This window comes from Ursus maritimus, unplaced genomic scaffold (assembly GCF_017311325.1).
Source record: "Ursus maritimus isolate PB19 unplaced genomic scaffold, ASM1731132v1 scaffold_2, whole genome shotgun sequence".
Lineage (NCBI taxonomy): Eukaryota > Metazoa > Chordata > Mammalia > Carnivora > Ursidae > Ursus > Ursus maritimus.
In genome coordinates, this window is record NW_024424452.1 from 4,207,966 (window position 1) to 4,226,698 (window position 18,733).

Sequence of the window (18,733 nt, forward strand, 5' to 3'; positions counted from 1 at the left end):
TGCGACACCATCCCCCCGACCAACATCATGAGCACCTGTGTGCCCTTGTGGTCCCGCACCCTTCCTCACACGCAGCCTCTGCTCTTCCTCCTCATCACAATCAGTCATTGTGCCTTCGCTCGGTGGCCTGATGTTTCCCAATTACACTGGGTGCCCCATGCGGGCAGGAAGCACGTCTGCTTTCTTCTCCACTGCACCCCCAGTCCCTGGCGCAGTGCCTGGTACAAGTAGAGGTTGGATAGAGGAAGGAAGGAGGGAGGGAGGGAAGGAGGAAGGGAAGGCCGGCTCAGCATACTCTGGGCCCTTAATCAATGCTTGTGAAGTGAATAAATGGCCCAAGGCGGTAACTTGCAGCAGAGAGCCCAGGGCACATCATTGGCCCTCAATGCAGTCAAAAGAGCTGGAACTGGCTTGGGGCGCCCCAAGATGGAAGCATCCTGGGCATGCTGCTATCCCAGCTCCTCCAGGCCAGCTGCCCAGCCGCGTGCAGGTCAGAGGTAGCCCAGGGCCCCCAAGGGACCGGGACTGCTTCTAGAGCCCTCGCCACACACCCACTGGGGTTGTTTTTTGTACTGACCCAGGGAAACCTGCCAAGGTGAGCTCAGGATCAGTCACAAGCTCCTGTTTGGTTTTGGAAGGTCTTAGAAGTCTCCTTCCCACTGACCGACAGTCACCTCCCACTGAGTAAAATTACTTGCGTCCCTCCCAACCTGCCACAACTCCATGAGACTTCTGCCCACGTGAGGGTCTCTGCTGTCTTCTGTAAGATGGGAGGCAGTGGGCCACATTCTGGGGGGACCGCCGAGTGCTGGAGGGAGTCCTGTGTCCATGGGTCCCCGTTTCCCCCTCAAGGCCTCCTATCTAGGTTGGAATTGGATTCTGGGCCTCTTCCTCCCTCTGGAGACACGAGGGCAGTGGGCACCCTGGGTGGGGGGGGGTCCTCCCCCCACTTAACCTCCCAGTCATGGCTTCTAGCTGACAGCAGTCAGGCCAGCCTAGAAACACAGCATTAGGAAGTCAGACCATGCCCCCCAGAGGCCCAGACCCTGCAGGTCCTTGGGAGGCCAACCCTGCACTTAACCCAGGACAGAGTGCACAGTAAGGGACCCATCACAAGGCACAATCCAGACCCCGGTAAGCCTCCCCGAGCTAACCGCAGCATTCTCTGCCAAACCAACATGCCCCCACCAACCCCAAGCCCTGGACACCAGCAGAGCTGGGCTGGAGTTCCAGCCCAGGGCCTTCTTCGGCTGCGTGGTGACTGACTCCTCCAGTGAGCCGGCGGCCGAGGTGGGACCACACCCTCAGCCTCAGAGTCTGTGTCCCAGGCCCATCAGGAAGGATGACGACAGCAAAGACCAAGGTCTATGTGGCCTAAGAGGCCCCACTCCAAAAGGACACCAACCTCAGGTGCCCAGTGCCAGGTCATGGCACCTGGACCACCTGATTCCCCTTCTGCATAGCCCAAGCCCCCCACTTTTCTGAAGCATCTGGAACTCAGAACTTAGAAACAGAGGTACACAGTGGACAGGCAAAGGGCCAGGCCCCTTGATTCCTTCTACCCATCTCCCACCCTAGAACTATTCAATGTCAGGGTTCAACACACCCCGGGCCCCCTTCGAGGTAGGGATGGCTAGGTTCCCCGCCGCCCCACCCATCTCCAAGACACCCAAGAAGCCACATTTTTCTTTTAAGGTGTGCACTTTATTGAACTGGTCTCAAGTCAGTGTACAGGTAAGCCCTGGCTGCCTCCGTGCCTCCACCCCACTACCAGGGAGACCAAAAGCCTTCATAAATCGTAAATTGGAGGGGACAAAAAAAGGGGGCCATGATGGCAGACCATTCAAAATAAAACAAAAAGAACAAGTATTAAGGCGAAGATTAAAAAAAATTTGGACTACATAATTTACACAAAAGCAATTCTATCACCCTCCCGTGTGTGGACTCGGGCGAGGACTGGCCCTTCTCCTCAGAAATGGAGTGGCTTTTGGGAAGGCAAGGGACTTCCTGTAACAACGTATCTCACGGTATTTGGAATGACTATTAAAAAAAAAACAACAAAAAAACAATGTACAATCAAAGTCCTCGGCCACATTGTAGAACTTTGGGGATGCTCGCTCCAACCAACTGCTGTCACCTTCACCGTTCCAGTTTTTAAATCCTGAGTCAAGCGCCAAAAAAAAAAATAAAATAAAACAAAAAAAAAAAAAAAAAACTGAAAAAATCCAAAAAAACAATTAAAAAAAAAATAAAGCCATGCCAATCTCATCTCGTTTTCTGCGCGCAAGTTAGGTTTTGTCAAGAAAGGGTGTAACGCAACTGAAGTAACAGTCCGCCTAGAAGCATTTGCGGTGGACGATGGAGGGGCCGGACTCGTCGTACTCCTGCTTGCTGATCCACATCTGCTGGAAGGTGGACAGCGAGGCCAGGATGGAGCCCCCGATCCACACAGAGTACTTGCGCTCAGGGGGGGCGATGATCTGGGAGGGGAAGCAGACAGTGAGTGTGAGGATTCTGGAAACCACAGCCCCGGGGGAGGGGCCACGCCCCCAAGAGCCACCCCACACGCCCCCGCCAGCTCAGGCCAGCCAAGCACCCACCTTGATCTTCATCGTGCTGGGTGCCAGAGCGGTGATCTCCTTCTGCATCCTGTCGGCGATGCCGGGGTACATGGTGGTCCCACCGGACAGCACCGTGTTGGCGTAGAGGTCCTTGCGGATGTCGACGTCACACTTCATGATGGAGTTGAAGGTAGTTTCGTGGATGCCACAGGATTCCATGCCTGAGAGGAAACAAGCCAGACTTGGCTTCCGGGAGCAGCCAGGAGGGCGACCCTCTGAGGCAGGGGGAAGGCAGGGGGGCTCACTTACCCAGGAAGGAAGGCTGGAAGAGCGCCTCCGGGCAGCGGAACCGCTCGTTGCCGATGGTGATGACCTGCCCATCAGGCAGCTCGTAGCTCTTCTCCAGGGAGGAGCTGGAGGCCGCGGTGGCCATCTCCTGCTCGAAGTCCAGGGCCACATAACACAGCTTCTCCTTGATGTCACGCACGATTTCCCGCTCGGCCGTGGTGGTGAAGCTGTAGCCGCGCTCCGTGAGGATCTTCATGAGGTAGTCCGTCAGGTCCCGGCCAGCCAGGTCCAGACGCAGGATGGCGTGGGGGAGGGCGTACCCCTCGTAGATGGGCACAGTGTGGGTGACCCCATCCCCGGAGTCCATCACGATGCCAGTGGTACGGCCAGAGGCGTACAGGGACAGCACAGCCTGGATGGCCACGTACATGGCTGGGGTGTTGAAGGTCTCGAACATGATCTGTAGGGAGAGGAGCCAGGTCACGCGCAGGAAACCAAGAGGGGGTGGGGGGTCAGGCCAGACTGGGGACATGCAGAAAAGTGCAAGGAACACAGCTAAATGTGCTGGGGATCCCGGGATGGGGATTCACATCAGACCTATTGTGCACCTACTGAATACACTCCAAGGCCACTCGACACCAGCCTCGTCGGCTTGGTCACACGAGCCAGTGTTAGTACCTACAACCCACAGCATTTTATAACCTCAACACCTAATCAGAAAGGCAAACACGAGAAAAATGCCATCTGGGTAAAAGCAAATAGAACCTGCAAAGTTCCAAAGGAGACTCAGGTCAGAGAAGGAAGTCCTGGAGAATGGCAGAAGAAAGAACACGTGAGACAGGGCGTGGCACAGAAGAGCAAGGGAGGATGGGGTGGCCACCCACGGAAGGCCAGCGGGCCACTGACCTGGGTCATCTTCTCACGGTTGGCCTTGGGGTTCAGGGGGGCCTCGGTCAGCAGCACGGGGTGCTCCTCGGGGGCCACACGCAGCTCATTGTAGAAAGTGTGGTGCCAGATCTTCTCCATGTCGTCCCAGTTGGTGACGATACCGTGCTCGATGGGGTACTTGAGAGTCAGGATGCCTCTCTTGCTCTGGGCCTCGTCGCCCACATAGGAGTCCTTCTGGCCCATACCCACCATCACGCCCTGCGGAGGGAGGGGCGAGGAGCACTGAGCACGGACCCGGGGACACCGACCGCCACCCCGAAAGCCAAAGGCCAGGCCCTGCCCCCGAGAGGGAACCTGCTCCCGGGAGGGAAGGCCCCATCTACGCCCACCCCATGTCAGAGCCAAGACCGGCGCCCTACCTGGTGCCGGGGGCGCCCCACGATGGAGGGGAAGACAGCCCGGGGGGCGTCGTCGCCTGCGAAGCCGGCTTTGCACATGCCGGAGCCGTTGTCGACCACGAGCGCAGCGATATCGTCATCCATGGCGAACTGCGGAGGGAGCCGGGCCTTGAGCCGGGGGTCGGGTGGGGCCGCCCCCGCCCAACCCACTTCCGGCGCGCCGCGGCCTCGAGCCGCCAGGGGGCGCCGGCGCGCGCCCACATTGGGGACAAAGGCGGCCGGGCCGGCAGCGTTATTACCATAAAAGGCAAACGCTGGTTGGAGGCGGCCCCGCAGCGCGCGGCAGGAAGCCAGGCCCCCGCCCCCTCCCCACCCGAGCCTGGCTCCGCCCCCGCCCCGTTCAAAAAAGCCCCGGCCGGGCAGGCGCGCGGCGGCCACGCCCGCGGGAGCCGGCGGCACGGGAAGTGCGCGCAGGCGCCCTTGCGCCGCGGCGACCCCACCCCTTCCGGCCGGCCGCACCGCCCTCAACCCGGCCGCGGCTGCCGGCCCGAGCGCGCACGCGCAGCCGTGTCCCCAGCCCCCACTCGGCCGGCGGACCCGCCGCCGCGCCCACCCACCTTTCCACCCAGCCGCCCGAGCGAGCGAGCCAGCCGCACGCTCGGACAAAGACCCGCTGCCGCCTCGGCCCTAAATCAGTACGCCGGGGGCGCGCGGTGTGAGCGCAGTACCGGCCCGAGCGAGGGGAGCGCGAGCCCCAGTGCCGGTACCCCGCGGCTCTGTCCCGGCGCGAGGCCGGAGGCTGAGGGGGCAGTCGCCCGGAGGACTAGAAGGCGGGGGGCCGCAGCTCGCCCCGGCCGGCCCGGGAACCTACCTGGGGGCGGTGTAAACCGGCGGCGGCAGCGGCGGAGCGGCGAGGGCGAGAGGACTGTGCTCGCGGGGTGGACGCGGTCTCGGCGGTGGCTGCGCGTCGCGCCGCCGGGTTTTATAGGGCGCCGCCGCGGCCGCTCGAGCCATAAAAGGCAACTTTCGGAACGGCGCGCGCTGATTGGCCCCGCGCCGCTCACTCACCGGCCTCGCAGCACAGTGCAGCATTTTTTTACCCCCTCTCCCCTCCTTTTGCAAAAAAAAAAAAAAGAGAGAGAGAGAGAACGAGCCGGGCTGGGAGAGAGCGAGAGCGAGATTGAGGAAGAGGAGGAGGGAGAGAGTTTTGGCGTTGGCCGCCCTTGGGTGCTGGGCCCGTGGGCCGCCGCCCCGCTGGGCAATGCCTGATCCGGCCCCTCTTGTGTTCTCCACCCCGGGACCCTCTGGGTGTGGACGTCACATGAGCAGTGAGCGCCCCGGTGGGCAAGGGTCAGCATGGATGCGAGGGTCCCTGGTTGCTGTGGGTGCATGCTTAAAGAGCACTTGCAGGGGAAGCATTGGTCCACATTAACTCCACTACCTAGAAAGCCTGGATTTGGGGGGGGTGGTCTCTGGCCAGGGGTGCTCAGCTTGCTAAGTGAGGGGCATTACTACTCAGACACCTGAGGCTGAAGGGTATGGTGTGGTGTGGGGGAGTCAGGGGTCTTGTGGTCACTTAACAGAGTTCTCAGGCCCCAGAGACAGGACAGGCATCAGGAGCAAGTGGCTGGAAGTGCCCCGTAAAGAGGGCTTGGAGCCTCCCCTGCTGTAGGCCTGGATAGGGGTGGGCTCTGTAGCACAGAGAAGCTGTTCCCATGGAGCCAGGCTGCCTCTAAGAGCTGCCTGGTCACACCCAGCCGAGCCAGGCCTGAGCCGTTAGCCCGTGACCCAGGCAGCTGCTGGGCGAAGGCAGGCAGGGCTGCTCAGTGCAGCTCTGGGACCCACCATCCATCGTCCGTCTGTCATGTGCAGCCACAGCTGAACTTCTGTCCTGGACCATCTGGAGCCTGCCAAGGACTCTTAATGCCCCAGAAATGAGTTAGGTTGAGGGGGGCGGGGTGGCAGGGACAGAAGCTGAAGACCAGCTGCCCTCAGAGAAGACCCTCTCCTTGTCACCCTTTCCTGCCCTGGGTCCCTCCATCAAACATTGGGCGAGATCTGGGTGCCCGGGAGTGTTCTGGGTGGTTCCCTTCTCTGAGAGCTGCCAGTCTGGCAGGCAGAGCCTGTACCCAGATGGTGGCCAACAATGATCAGTGTGTGGCAGACAGAAGCCCAGGGCCCTGGGGACCCCAGAGGGACGTCTGGCTCAGTCTAGAGGACCATGCACCTTCTTGGCGGTGGTGACAGGAAGCTGAATTTTCACACAGAAAACGGGAAGGGAGGTCTAGCTAGGGGTGCCAGCCTGTAGCCACCGGCCCAGGCCTGCCCAGGGCTTTGCTGCATGTAGTGGGTGCTCCTGCGCTGTGTGTTGAAACCAGTGACCCTTAGTCCATATATGGATGTGCGGTCTGGTCCTGCCCACCATAGGTGGCTGCTAGCAGGGCACTCGGAGTTGCAGAGGCCACAGCCGGGTGGGAAGGGGACCACCACCCAGTGCACAGCAGAACCCTCAGGCTCGGAGCCGCGCACCAGCATCCCCAGCATACTGCCAGGAGACTCCCTGCAGCTCTCCAATCACCGCTCCGGGCTCGGGGCAATGTTCCCAGCCCGTCCACTCCCTGCCTCCCGGGGACTGCCCTGTCCCTGGCCTTGCATCTCTCAGTCGTGGGCATCTGGCCAGCCAGCTGCCCTGGGGCCTACCAGCCCTGCACTTCAGGCGCTGGGGAACGACCCTCTTTTTGCCAGTGAGGGCTGCTTGTGGCTGTTTGCTGAGCCTGGAGGGCTGCTGGGCAGCCTGGGACTAGGGCTACAGGGCCGGGGACGGGAGGCTCTAGGATGGTTCCAGGCAGCTATGTGGGGTGGAGAGCAGGCCTGTTCCCCAAGCAGGACCTGTGCTGCCACCTCACCTCTTCTCCACCAGGGATGGGCTAAGGGGCAGGAGGACCAGCCCAACGTGACCTCAGACTGGAACACTCCTGGCCCTAGGTCTCCAGCAGCCGTTTCCTGGTGCTCTCCTAGGCATCCTTCAAGGCCCATCCCAGAAGGCCCCTCTGATCTGCCGCCTATACCCGCCTCCCACGGAAGACCCCTGCACTCGGATGGCCTTCACAACTCGGCCTCCCCTTCCAGACTGTGAGCCCTGGCACGCACCCCCTCCCACCGCACGGTCCCCGGGGCCCTGTGCTGGTGAATGAACAAGTGACTCCTTCGGTATCCTCCGGCCTCCCAAGAAAGGACCCTGGAGACGGAGGGCTGGGAGGGGGACTGGGCCACAAGCTTAGGGGGAGGGGAGGAGAAAAAGAGGAAGTGGAGCCGGCCAGAGGAAGGGGGAGGAGACATGCCGGAGAGGAAGTGAACAGGTTCTTGGCTTGGGAACTTTGCCCTTGCAGGGAGATTTCTGAGCTGTCACTAGGGCAGGCACACAGCCCCCGAGCCTTGACCTGGCTCGGCCAAAGGGGACTTTACCTGCTTTCTGGTGCTTTTTTCCTTTTGTGGTTCCCCCACCCTACAAGGCGTCCAAGGAGGGGGCACTCACAGTCCTCCCAAAGGATCACTCCCTGGCCCTCTCTAGAGAAACAGCTGCCCAGCCGCCTTGCCCTGGGTGCTTGAGCCCCACTGCTGCCCTGCCAGGTGAGGACCCCAAGCTCCACTTCGCAGAGGAAGAAAGTGATGTGTGGCTTCTGGACCGTTGGCTCCAGGAGGGTCTAGATGCTGCACTCAGCAGGTGCTCCGTGAGGGCTAACTGATGAATGAGGGCACGGAACACTCTAGCAAACACACATCCTCTTTACAGATGAGGAAACTGAGGCAGGACTGGAGTCCAACGTGAAGGACACTAGGTGCAAGGCCCCAGGGAGCCTCCCACTGGCCCTCCCTGGTAAAGTGGCCCCTGTAATGCTCCAAAGGGACTGGGTCCAAAGGCTGTTCTGAAGTCTGAGTTCTCGGGTCCCACTTCCCTCCTCAGTGCTTATCTCCTGGGGTCCAGAGAGAACAGCCACCAGCCTTTGGTCACAGGGCAATGGGTCCTGAAGCCCTAAGCCTGCAGGCTCCTGCCACCTCTTTCCCCAGCCCTCCTCCCCTGTTCCTAGGATAGTCTCAAAAGGAGATTCTGGACCTCAGGGTTCCTCAGGGACTGGGCTTGGGTTTCCTGTGCCCCCTGCCCAACTTTTTGTATGCCTCCGGCACTCTGGGATGCCCTCACCAGGAAGCCTGTCACGATTTTCTCCTTCCACTACCGTAACAACAGCAGCTTTCCTGCTGAGGGGTGGTAGGGGACAACCCCACAGGGATCACACAGCAAGGGCACAGCCAGGTGCCAAACTTCCAGGATCACACTGCCCTTGCATCCAACACACGAGCACCAAGCAGCCAGGCGCGCTTCCAGAGTGCAACAGGACCGGGCACTGTTCTGAGCAACCCCCTGTAGAAAGCAGGTGTGAGCCCGGAGACAGACCTCAAATGAGAGAGCGAAAGAGAGCTTGCTCTGCCACCTACGAAGGAAAGTAGCAGGTTTCTTCGGGAAGGAGGGAGCTTCTTAAAGGGCAGTCAGGGAGCCCCCCCCCCCAGGTAAGCAGCCAGCTGAAGTGGGCCCCCCGGAGGCAGGAAGGCTAGGCTGGGCCCTGTGTGCTCTCCTGGGCAGCAGCCAGGGTCTTGGTCCCCACCCAGGCCTGGCCTCTAGCCAGAGTCTCCCAGGGCCTCAGCTGGCCTCGGGCTGCCCTGCTCCCCGAAAGTCATACCCCCAAGGGGGATCCCCGCCCTGGAGAAACTGGGAACTTCTGATACTTCTTGGGAGAGTTTTTAAAAATCCTTAAAAACTACCCATCTCTCTTCCTGTGCCCCAGGGCACTCTGAGAAAGGCCGGGCCCTCCTGGGAAGTTCCCAGCCTTGCTTACTCGAACTTGATTGAATTTTCAGAAATAGAAAACAAGGTTCCCTGGGCTCCCCCCCTTCTACACGCACCAGCTGAGCCCGTTCTTGCCCCAGACCAGCTGCTGGGAGGGCTTGCTGTCCCCATTCCACAGAGGAGAACCCCAGGCGACCCAGACAGACCCAGAGCGTTGACAGGGAGCCGGACCCTGGGAGCTGAAGACCCTCCCAGGCAAACTGGGGGTGTAGGGAGGCTGAGGCATCCGGCCTCCCCAGCAGTTGTCCTGGGAGGGTCTCGAAAACCACTCATCACCACAACTCCCCCCGAGCGGCTGGGGACCTGCCCAAAGGCACCTAGAGGCCAAGGTAGCCCTCAGACACCCGGCCCTTTCATTTTCCAGACCAGGGCCTGAGAAGCTGGTTGACAGAGGTCGGATCAAGTGGGGTGGGGTCAGCAGCAACTTGGAGGCCAAGTGGAGGCTCCCTGCGCGGCCCCCCTGGGGTGTGGGCAAACACACCCAGGAGGAATCCTGTCACTTCACGGGAGGTACTGCACACACCTTGCACCTTAGGCCTCTGTCCCTGGGCTGTGAAAAAAGGCAGGGGGGCATCTGGCACTCAGGGTGCCGAGCCCCCAGAAATCGGGTCAGTGCGGGGGCTCAACCCCTTCCTGGCTGGGTGGCCTTCTTCCTGCTGCTCTTCTGCCTGACCCAGGGGCCTGGAAGGCCTGAGTTGGGGGAGCAGAGGGGGCAGGGAGCGGAGGGGGGAGGGAGGGGCGCCCCTCCTGGAGGGCCCAAGGAAGTGAAAGGGGAACGTAGAAGGGGGAAGGAGGTGTTGGAAAGTGCAGGCGGGCGGGGCCGCTGACTCAGAGACCAGGCTCCCTCACCTCAGGGCTAAGCCTGGCCTCCCCAGTCCCCGAGAGTCCCTGAGGGCCTGCTCTGACCAGAGCCAGGCCTGCGTCACCACCCAGAAATCTCACCTCACCCCTGCCAGCTCAGCCGGAATCTCCCCATTTCTCAGACTAACAAACTGAGGCCAGTGACCACGGGACTTGGTCTTGCAGTTCGCAGTGCATCATGACCGGACCCCCACACTGCTGGTGGGCAGTGGCAGGCAGAGCCGGGCCCTGGCTGGCCGTGGGGCACACACTCAGGGCTCCACGCGGGGCGCTCCCCACCTGGCGCTGCACCTCCAGCCGCGGGGCGTGGGGCGCATCCAAGTGGAAACCCGATCAGTCATGGCCACGGAGCTGCGTCACCAGGCCCTGCCTACCCAGAAATCTCGGCTGCTGCCGGGCTGGCCAGCACCCTGAGCTGGCTGTGTGGCTGGGCTTCCTGACGTCTGCCTGTGCCTGGCCCTGTGCCAGCTGCTGGGGACACCGGGGGACCCCCTGGCCTGCCCTGTCCACTGGGGACACGGTCCTGCCTGGATGAGGTTGGTCCTTTGCAGCCCAGAGAAGGGACAGAAGTCGTGGGCTTCAGTTTGGTGGATCAGGCAGAGAAAGGGTTTCCCCAGCAAACTGGCCTCTGTGGGGGGCCGGTGGCAGCAGCCAGGGCTCCCCTTCCCCTAATTTCTGGGGTTCCTAGGGAATCATTTTGGCTGTCCAATGAAGTCACCTGGGCTGCTGAGACCCCTAGCATTGGCGATGACAGCGGGGGTGGGGGGTGGCACCCAGGTGTGCCCATAGTGAGGAAGGTGCAGGGTCGGTCCAGGCCCAGGTAAGACTTAGCAATAAGCCCGCTGCGCCCAGGGCTGAAAGGCCACGTGCTGTGCCTTCTTCGCGAGCCCCAGAGCAGGTGGGGTACCCCAGGAAGGAACATAGCATCTTCTCCCATCCATTAGGCCCCCCCCACAGAATAGTCAGCTCAGCACAATGTCTTATGGGGACCCCAGTCTTTCCTTCTTCAAACCACAGTGAGGCTCTGCGCTGAGATTCTGTTCTGTCACTCACCCATTGGACGTCCCTGGAAAGTGACTCAGCATCTCTGAGTCCACTGGGGTCCGTAAGACCATGTGTGGATGGCACTGTCTGGGTGGGCCTTCTGGGCCTTTCAGCAGCTTGTCACAGACACCCTCAAAGCTGGCCACCACTCACCCCCTTAACAAAAGAGAAACCAAGGCCCAGAGATGGGCAGAGCCTTGCCCAGTGTCACATAGCACGTGTGGCAAGCCAGAGCCTAGGCCTGGAAGGCTGGAGGTTTGCACTTTGCGTGCTGCTGGGAGGGCCAGGTGGGTCTGTCTGGAAGGGTGCAGGACTCTGCTCCCCGTGGCCGAGGCGATGACAGCTCCAAGGAGACCTGAGCAGGCCCTGGCTGTGTGGACAGCTCCCATGGCCACTTGCGGCCTGTCTGCCCAGGATGGAAGCTGCCTGCTCTGGCCTGGCCTTCTCTACCTGGCCAAAGCCAGTCCTGCCCACAGCCTCATTCCTTGTCACTCTCAGAGCACACGGACTTCAGGTCCCTCAAAGGGTCCGGCTCAGGAGGGAGTGGGGCCCCCCCTTGCTGCCCCCTACTTGCCCTGGGGTCCCCTCTCTTCAGGCTGGTGCATCGTGGCACTCAGCACCCAGCGGGCAGCAGGACTGCAGAAGCCGATGGAAAGTTCCAAGTGTCCAGCTCTGTCACTCCCCTCCTGGGGACACGGTGGCTAACCCCGTTGCGGCCTTGGACAAGTTGCTCACCTCCGGAGTGGCAGAGCTGTAGGGAGAGAACAGGAGAATGAACGGAAACGCAGGGCCTGCCCAGAGCAAGTACAGGGTAGCCACGTGCTGGTGACCTTGGGCCGGGCACACTGTGTCCCTGTGGTACGAAGGCCCTAATAGCTCTTCTTCATCCCAGGCTTGCGGAAGGGTCCAGGAGCGGAGCGGGGGGGCACTCACCAGCCTTGCAGCCAGCTCTTGGTTTGTTCCCCGCTGGGCCAGCTCCAGAGGCAGAGGGAGGGGAGTCCTGGGAAAAGGCCCTTCTGTCTGCCCCCCCCCAGCATGTGTGTAATGTGTGTGAGCTCACAAGACAAACCCATGCCTCTCGCTGGTCCCCAGGCTTGTCACACACAGAGCAGGGCCCTTGAGGGGTGGGTGGTGGGGAGGAGAGAACCAGGGACTGCCCCCCTCTCCCTCATGTCCTCCTGGATTGTTTTTCCACCGGAGAATACTGGCAGGACGTTTGGGTGAGGAGTGGCAAGGGAGGGGTGGGGGTGAGCAAAAGACTTGAACGGGCACTTGAAACAGGAGCCTACCCAAATCTCCAAACCACTGATACAGATAAAAAGATGCTCGGGGCGCCTGGGTGGCTTGGTGGGTTAAGCATCCGACTCTTGGGCTCGGCTCAGGTCTTGATCTTGGGGTCGTGAGTTCGAGCCCCGCTGGGCGTGGAGCTTACTTAAAAAAAAAAAAGACGTTCAACATCATGGGTCAACGGGAAATGCAAATTAAAACCACACTGAGATTCAGCCTCATCCCCCAGTGGGTGAGGTGAGGAGGACGGGCATATACCAAGTGTTACTGGGGACAAGCAGCTGCTCGCGGGGCTGGGATTTCCACAACCACCTTGGAAACTGTTCATAATGCCCTGAAAATATGACCCAGCAATTCCACTCCGAGGTTCTTCTCCAAGAAAAATGAGTCCACGTGTCCACAGAAGACATGAGCAGAAATGTCCGTGCATACTCGCATACAGTATCCTGTATTTACCAACGCCCTGAGCGCAGGCGAGCAATGGAAAAGAGAAACAAGGTGTGGTGTGTTCGCGCACCGGAATAAAGTACTGGCGGGCTCCGGTCGTGAGCCCGGGGAACACCCCGCTGAATGGAAGAAGCCAGACACGGGAGTAGATGCCGTGTGATTCAGCGTTACGGAGTTTACAGACAGGGGTGGGAGTCTGTGCTGAGGTCAGGATGGTGGCTGCCCTTTGGGGAGGAGAGACTGAAAAGGGCGCGAGGGAGCCTCTGGGAGTTGAAAATGTCTCTTGGTCGGGGTGCTGGGCCTAAGTGTTTGGTCTGGGGCAATTCATGCAGCTGCACGCTAAGGAGGTGTGCACTTTCCCAAAAGGGTAGCTAGTTTGGGAACGCGGCCCACCCCTGCCAGCCTCATCTCACGTGCCAGGCAAGCTGGCCTCTTGTCCTCAGAGCACCGAACTCCTGCCTGCCTCAGGGCCTTTGCACTTGCCTTTCGTTCTTGCTGCCATAATGGACCCCGCTCCCCAGGCACACCGTTTTTGCTTCTTTAGAGTCTGCTTATCCTTTAAGGCTCAGTGTAAATGTCACCTCTTGCAGGAAGTCCTCCCTGCTCTCTAGACAAGGGCAGGCTCTTATGCCTCCTGCGTTTCTTTGTCACGCCCATCACAGCTGATAATGAAGTGCATCTGTGTGATGACAGGTTTGCTTTCTCCCTCCCTGCTTCATAGGCAGGGACCCTATCTGTTTTGGTCACTGCAGGATTCCCAGCTCATAGTGCATGGTTAGTGAAGTTTTCAGTTTCCATCTGCAGACGGAAGGAAGAAGGAAGGAGGAAGGAGGAAGGAGGAAGGAGGAAGGAAGGAAGGAAGGAAGGAAGGAAGGAAGGAAGGAAGGATCAATCCATCGATTCAGTTCTCCACAGAAGGGACAGAGGCGGCAGGAATGGCTGTGTTCTCTCGTGAGGGCGTGAGCATCCTGTCCCAGGAGGGTGTGGTGTCCCAGGACTGCCAAAGCTGATGAGGAATAGGCCTAGGGAGGAAAGGGCTGGCCACCTGAGGGCTCACACCTTCCAGAAGATGTTGGCAGGAGGAGAGTAGTGGTGTCATAGGAAGTCCTCAGGTCTCTGGGTTGTAGCTGACTCACCCAGCCTCTGATAACACTCACAGGTCAGACTCCAGCCTTGTGTCCCAGAGGTCCCCAGGGGAAACATTGTCTGATATCCTGACTGTGCGAGGGACTGACTGGGAGGACGGGCAGCCCAACCTGAGGGTCTGGCCTGGCTTTAGAGCGGAGGGGTCTTTTTGGTTGGGCTTTGAGGTTTGAATAGGAGACAAGTTAGAGAGGTCTTGATAGAAGGGTATGTTGGGAGAGCTGAAAACATCTGATGTGATCACTTCCATTCTGGCCAACACCCAGCAGAGAACAAGGAGGACCCCAGCTGAGTGAACGGGTTGGGGTGGGCATGGGGTTGGGGGAGCCCACCCAGCACTGCCTGCCCCTCTATGCCCCGTTCCACCCAGGACACAGCTTGGGGAAAAGGAGGTAATAAAGAAGGGGCTGTCAGTCCCTACCCCTTGTGAGGAATGTATGGGGCCTTGAATTCAGGTTCCATTGGACAGATGGGGAGACTGAGGTGGGCGTGGACAGAGCCTAGGCTCACATACGTGGGTTAAGCTAGGGTTCGGGAGCCCACAAGGGCTGGGTAATTCCCAGACACAAGTTCACCATGCCAGCCTCTAGGACCCAGCCCTGGGACCTAGAACCTGAACCAGGCCTCCCAAGTGACAGCTGCAAGGCCTCTGGGCTTCCTCCCCCTAGAGCTGGTCAGAGGCCCCTTCCTCAGCTGATCAGCCTCAGCCCTGGCCCAGAGAAGGACAGCCAGCTGCAGAGCCACAGAGCAAGACAGCAGGAATGTGGTAGCACTGGGACTCAGCGGACACCCAGAACGCCTGGGGCAGGCGTCTTCTCAGAGAACTAGCCTGAACTCAGGAGCTGGACTTCGTCCTGCAAGGGTGACGGGAGCCATAGAGGGTGTAAGGAGCAGGAGCCGGGCAGGACCAAGTCTGATGCTTCAGCAGAAAGTTCCACATTAAGAAAGGGCCCAGGAGGGCTCCAACATAAACTCACATTTCAGATTTCTCTCTGCGCCCGGCTGAGTAGACGTTGGGACTAGAAATACTAGAGTTATGAGAACAATTATAATAATAGCAATGACAGTGATCACCTGTGTGTCTGTTCACTTTTCTGATGCTCTACATTTTGCTTTTGTCCCCATGGCAACCCCAGGAGGCAGGCAGGCCGGCTGTCATCATACTGTTGTTGTTGTTTGTTAAAGATTTATTTATTTGAGTGGGGAAGGGGCAGAGGGAGAGAGAGAATTTCAAGCAGACTCCGTGCTCGATCTCATGACCCTGAGATTACTACCTGAGCCAAAACCAAGAATCAGATGCTTAACTGATTAAGCCACCCAGGCACCTGTCATTACACTGTTTCACAGCTGTTGGTATCAAAGCCCACAGTCGAGGCTGGGGACCTGCCTGAATGAGGTGAGCTGGGGAGCCGCTGGCTGGGACCGACTGTTCCTTCACAACCAGATCTCTTTGCCAGCCCCTGGGAGCCAGGCCCTGTCCTGCTCACTCCTGCCAGCTGCTCCAGGCGGCAGGGGCCTTGCTGGTTCCCCAAATCCAGGTGAGGCCCAGAGGGGTGAGGGGACATGCCCAAGGTCACACCCAGCGAGGGAACCATGGTGAGCTGGGGCATGTCTGCCTTCTCCGTGATCCTGGGCAAGTCACTTTACATGGAAGGACCTCGATCTCCCTTTTAAAATAGGGGTGAGGGGCGCCTGGATGGCTCAGTCAGTTAAGCGTCTGCCTTCCGCTCAGGTCATGATCTCAGGGTGCTGGGATCAAGCCCCACATCGGGCTCCCTGCTCAGTGGAGAGTCTGTTTCTCTCTCTCCCTCCCCCTCTCTTTGGTCCTGTGCATACGCGCCCTCTCTCTCTCAAATAGATGAATAAACTCTTTAAAATAAAATAAAATACAATTGACCTACTCTAAAAAAAAATTTTTTTTTAATAAAATAAAATAGGGGTAAAAATGTCATGGACCCAGAGTGTGTGTTGAGGGGTCAGAAAAGTGCCACGCGGGGCCTGGCTGGCTGGGTCGGTAGCGAATGGGACTCTTGATCTCGGGGTTGTGAGTTCAAGCCCCACACTGGGTGCAGAGATGACTTAGAACTTAAAACAACAACAACAACAAAAACCTTCGAAAGAAAAGTGCCCAATGGAGGTGCTGGGCTGGAAAACGTTCCCTATGTTCCCAGGGAGGAACTGGGGGCCAGTGGCCTCTCCATGGGAGCTCCCCGAGGTCTGCTTTGGGGAGGGAGCCATGATCAGCTGACGGATCGAGCTTCCTGGCCTAGCCTCTTGCCTACTCCCAGGGGCCGCCTGAGCCGAGGGCAGAGAGCAAAGGGCAAAGGCTGGAGCCTGGCCTCTCCCTGTCCTCCTGGGGCCACTTGGAGACATTATCGAGGCCTAATCAGGATAGCCGCCTTTCCCTGAGGGTGCACTGGGTGTGGTGCCAGCCTTCCAGTTTAGTGTCTGTAAGTGGCCCCCTCACCTGTCCCCACCCTCGGACCCCTGGGCCTCGGGGTAGGGGGCCGGGGGAAGCTCTCTGTTCTAGTCTGAAAACGCAAGCCTAGGGGACTTTAGCAGCACCCATACTTGGGAAGGGCCGAGCCAGGACCCATGGCCAGGTGTGGCAGGCCCCCAGAGCCGGAGGCGACTGTGCAGGTGATGGAGCCGTGCAGAGGAGCTGGACCAGCGTCCTCTGGCCCCGCGGCTGCCCTGCCATCCATCTGACACTCAGCTCCTTAGGCCGAGGCAATGCTCTTGGAGGCCTGGGAATTTCTGGGGGACTCAGGAGAACCAGTCTGTCACAGGCCACTCATGGGGACCCCTGTGGCTATACCTGGGCCAGCGTTCCTAAGGTGGGGGTTCACATGGCCTGGGGCTGAAAAGCAGAACCCTCGCAGCACTCAGGTGCGCTGGGCCATGCCCTGCCGTCCCTGGGCCTCAGTGTGCTCACCCCATCGTGGAGCCCGGTGGCCTCAGACCAGCATCCAGGGCCCAGGGGCTCTGGCCCACCCGGATGGGTGGGATACTGAGTCAACGCAGCGCCACATGGCCAGGGTTGGAGGAGGTGACAGTTGAGGGTGCAGGAGGGTTTTCTCTGCTCAGAATCTGGGTCCAGACAGTGGGCTGCAAGACAGAGACCCAGACACTCACAGGTGGGGAGGGGTAAGGTCTAGGTCTAAGCAAATCAGAGGGTGGAGGGCCCCGCTGGACACCCCAGGTAGGTAACTGCCTGCAGTCCGGAGGTGAGCGTGGTCAGACCCATTCTGCAGACAAGCCTTCCAGCCTGGGGTGGTGAAGCCCAAGGCCAGGGCCCCCCGCTCAGCCTCGGGGGTTCAGGCGCCGCCTCTGCCCAGGGCTCGGGCGCTGAGGGCTGGGGTGGGGTGCTATTATCTGACGCTGCCAGGCCCGCGCGGCTCAGGCTCACGTGGCCGCGGCTCCGCGCCTCCCTCGTCCCGGGACCGAGTCTCCCGCGGGCAGATAAGCCCGGCGCTCCCAGAGCGTGTCCAGCACGGGCCGGGCCGGGCCGGAGCTCCCCGCGGGCCCCCTCCCCGCCCTCCCAGCTCCTCGGCCGGCCCGGCCCACTTGGCCCAACTTCCTCTCCATAAAAGGCGAGGTTTGGGAGCGCCCGGGGAGGGGGCGTTGGGCTCACACGCCCGGCTGCCGAGCTCTGCCTGGGCCGCCCCCCACGTCCTCCTGCCCCCAGGGAGACGGCGGGGGCCCGGGGGGCTCCCGGGCGGGAGGGTTCTCTAATCCCCGCCTCGCCCCTGCCCCTGGCGTCCCCCAGACCACCAGCCCGACCGCGCTCCCCTCCTCCGGACCCGCCCGAGCGCCGTGCACTTTGTCCCCACTTCGCGTTTGAACAGCCTGAGGCCCACAGCCAGGCGGGTCCGGGGAGCGCGGGGTTGGGCATCTGGACGACCAACGAGGGTCACAGCATAACTCAGCTCCGTGGAGATGCGTACGAGTCATAGTGGGGACTGTAGAGTGCATTTTAATACCTCTAGAGATTGGGTACTCCCTCCCAGGCAAACTTGTCACTTGGCTAGCTTGTGACCTTGGGCGCCCGTTACTTTGGCGCCCAGCCTCAGTTTCCCCGTCTGTTAACCGGGGGTGAGGCTTTTCCTCTCCGGAGTTTGTGCAGATGTAAAGCACAGCCCCCAGCCGACCCAGCGCGGGGTTAGAGCCGGAACCAGCGGGGGTGGGGGGCGCAGCCGTTTCCCCGCCCGCACCCCAGGCGCCCCTCCGGGGGTGGGGGTGCGAAGCCCTTAGGACTGCGTTGAGGCTGAGAGGCAGTGGATGCCGAGACAAACAGTGGGTGCTCAATAAATGCAGCCCCCCCCCCGTGAGTCATCCCCGTCCTGGCCCTGGGCCGGGGAGCAGGGCCATCGGGTGTCATCTGGTTCCACCCCGCCGTGCGGTGTGACCTCGGCAGGGCTCCGCCCCTCTCCGGGCCTCAGTTTCCCGCCGCACAAGTCCAGGGGAGGGCTGGGCCAGGCCAGCTGGGGGGCGCGGGCGGCCCCCGCGCGGCTCCCCCTCCCCGGCGCGGCCCGCGGTCCCTGCCGGCCCGGCCACGTCCGCTGCCCACGAGGCCGCCATAAAAGGCAAGCGGCCGCAGGTCGCGCAGCCAAACTTAGTCATCCGGCCCGCGGGCCGCCTGGCTGCGCGCAGCAGCTTCCTCCCCGAACTTCCCGTTTTCCGAGGGGCCCGGGAGGGGGCGGAGGTGCGGCCGGGCCTTTCGAAACGCCTCGGCTCCCAGTGGCCGGGGGCTTGGCCAGGGGGCGCCCCCGCTGGCGCTTTCCTCCCGGAGCTGCGGGTCCGCGCGGCGCCCAGGAGAGGCCTGCGAAGGAGGCCCAGGCTGCTGCCCAGATAAATCTCAGCCAGCAGCCAGGAGCCATCCGTGCCGGGTCGGAGAGTCCGGCCGAAACCAC

General features: G+C 60.8%; 1 protein-coding gene across 1 annotated transcript; it reads right to left on the reverse strand.

Annotated features, from left to right (window-relative positions):
- Positions 1 to 1,682: 1,682 nt before the first annotated feature.
- On the reverse strand, positions 1,683 to 5,164 carry ACTB (actin beta). The gene is made up of 6 exons (XM_040634733.1): positions 5,007 to 5,164; positions 4,157 to 4,285; positions 3,756 to 3,995; positions 2,871 to 3,309; positions 2,601 to 2,782; positions 1,683 to 2,480 (listed from the first exon to the last, which is right to left on the reverse strand). The coding sequence occupies exons 2-6, from the start codon at positions 4,277 to 4,279 to the stop codon at positions 2,337 to 2,339; spliced, it is 1,128 nt and encodes a 375-aa protein (XP_040490667.1). The 5' UTR covers positions 4,280 to 4,285; positions 5,007 to 5,164; the 3' UTR covers positions 1,683 to 2,336.
- Between the last annotated feature and the right edge of the window lie 13,569 nt (positions 5,165 to 18,733).

Excerpts from the sequence above, each read along its gene's own strand:
- ACTB (XM_040634733.1), bottom strand. The coding sequence starts at position 4,279 with ATGGATGACGATATCGCTGCGCTCGTGGTCGACAACGGCTCCGGCATG. Across the intron at positions 3,996-4,156 it reads TGGGGCGCCCCCGGCACCAG|GGCGTGATGGTGGGTATGGG; the intron begins GTAGGGCGCCGG and ends CTCCCTCCGCAG. Across the intron at positions 2,481-2,600 it reads CCAGCACGATGAAGATCAAG|ATCATCGCCCCCCCTGAGCG; the intron begins GTGGGTGCTTGG and ends TTCCCCTCCCAG.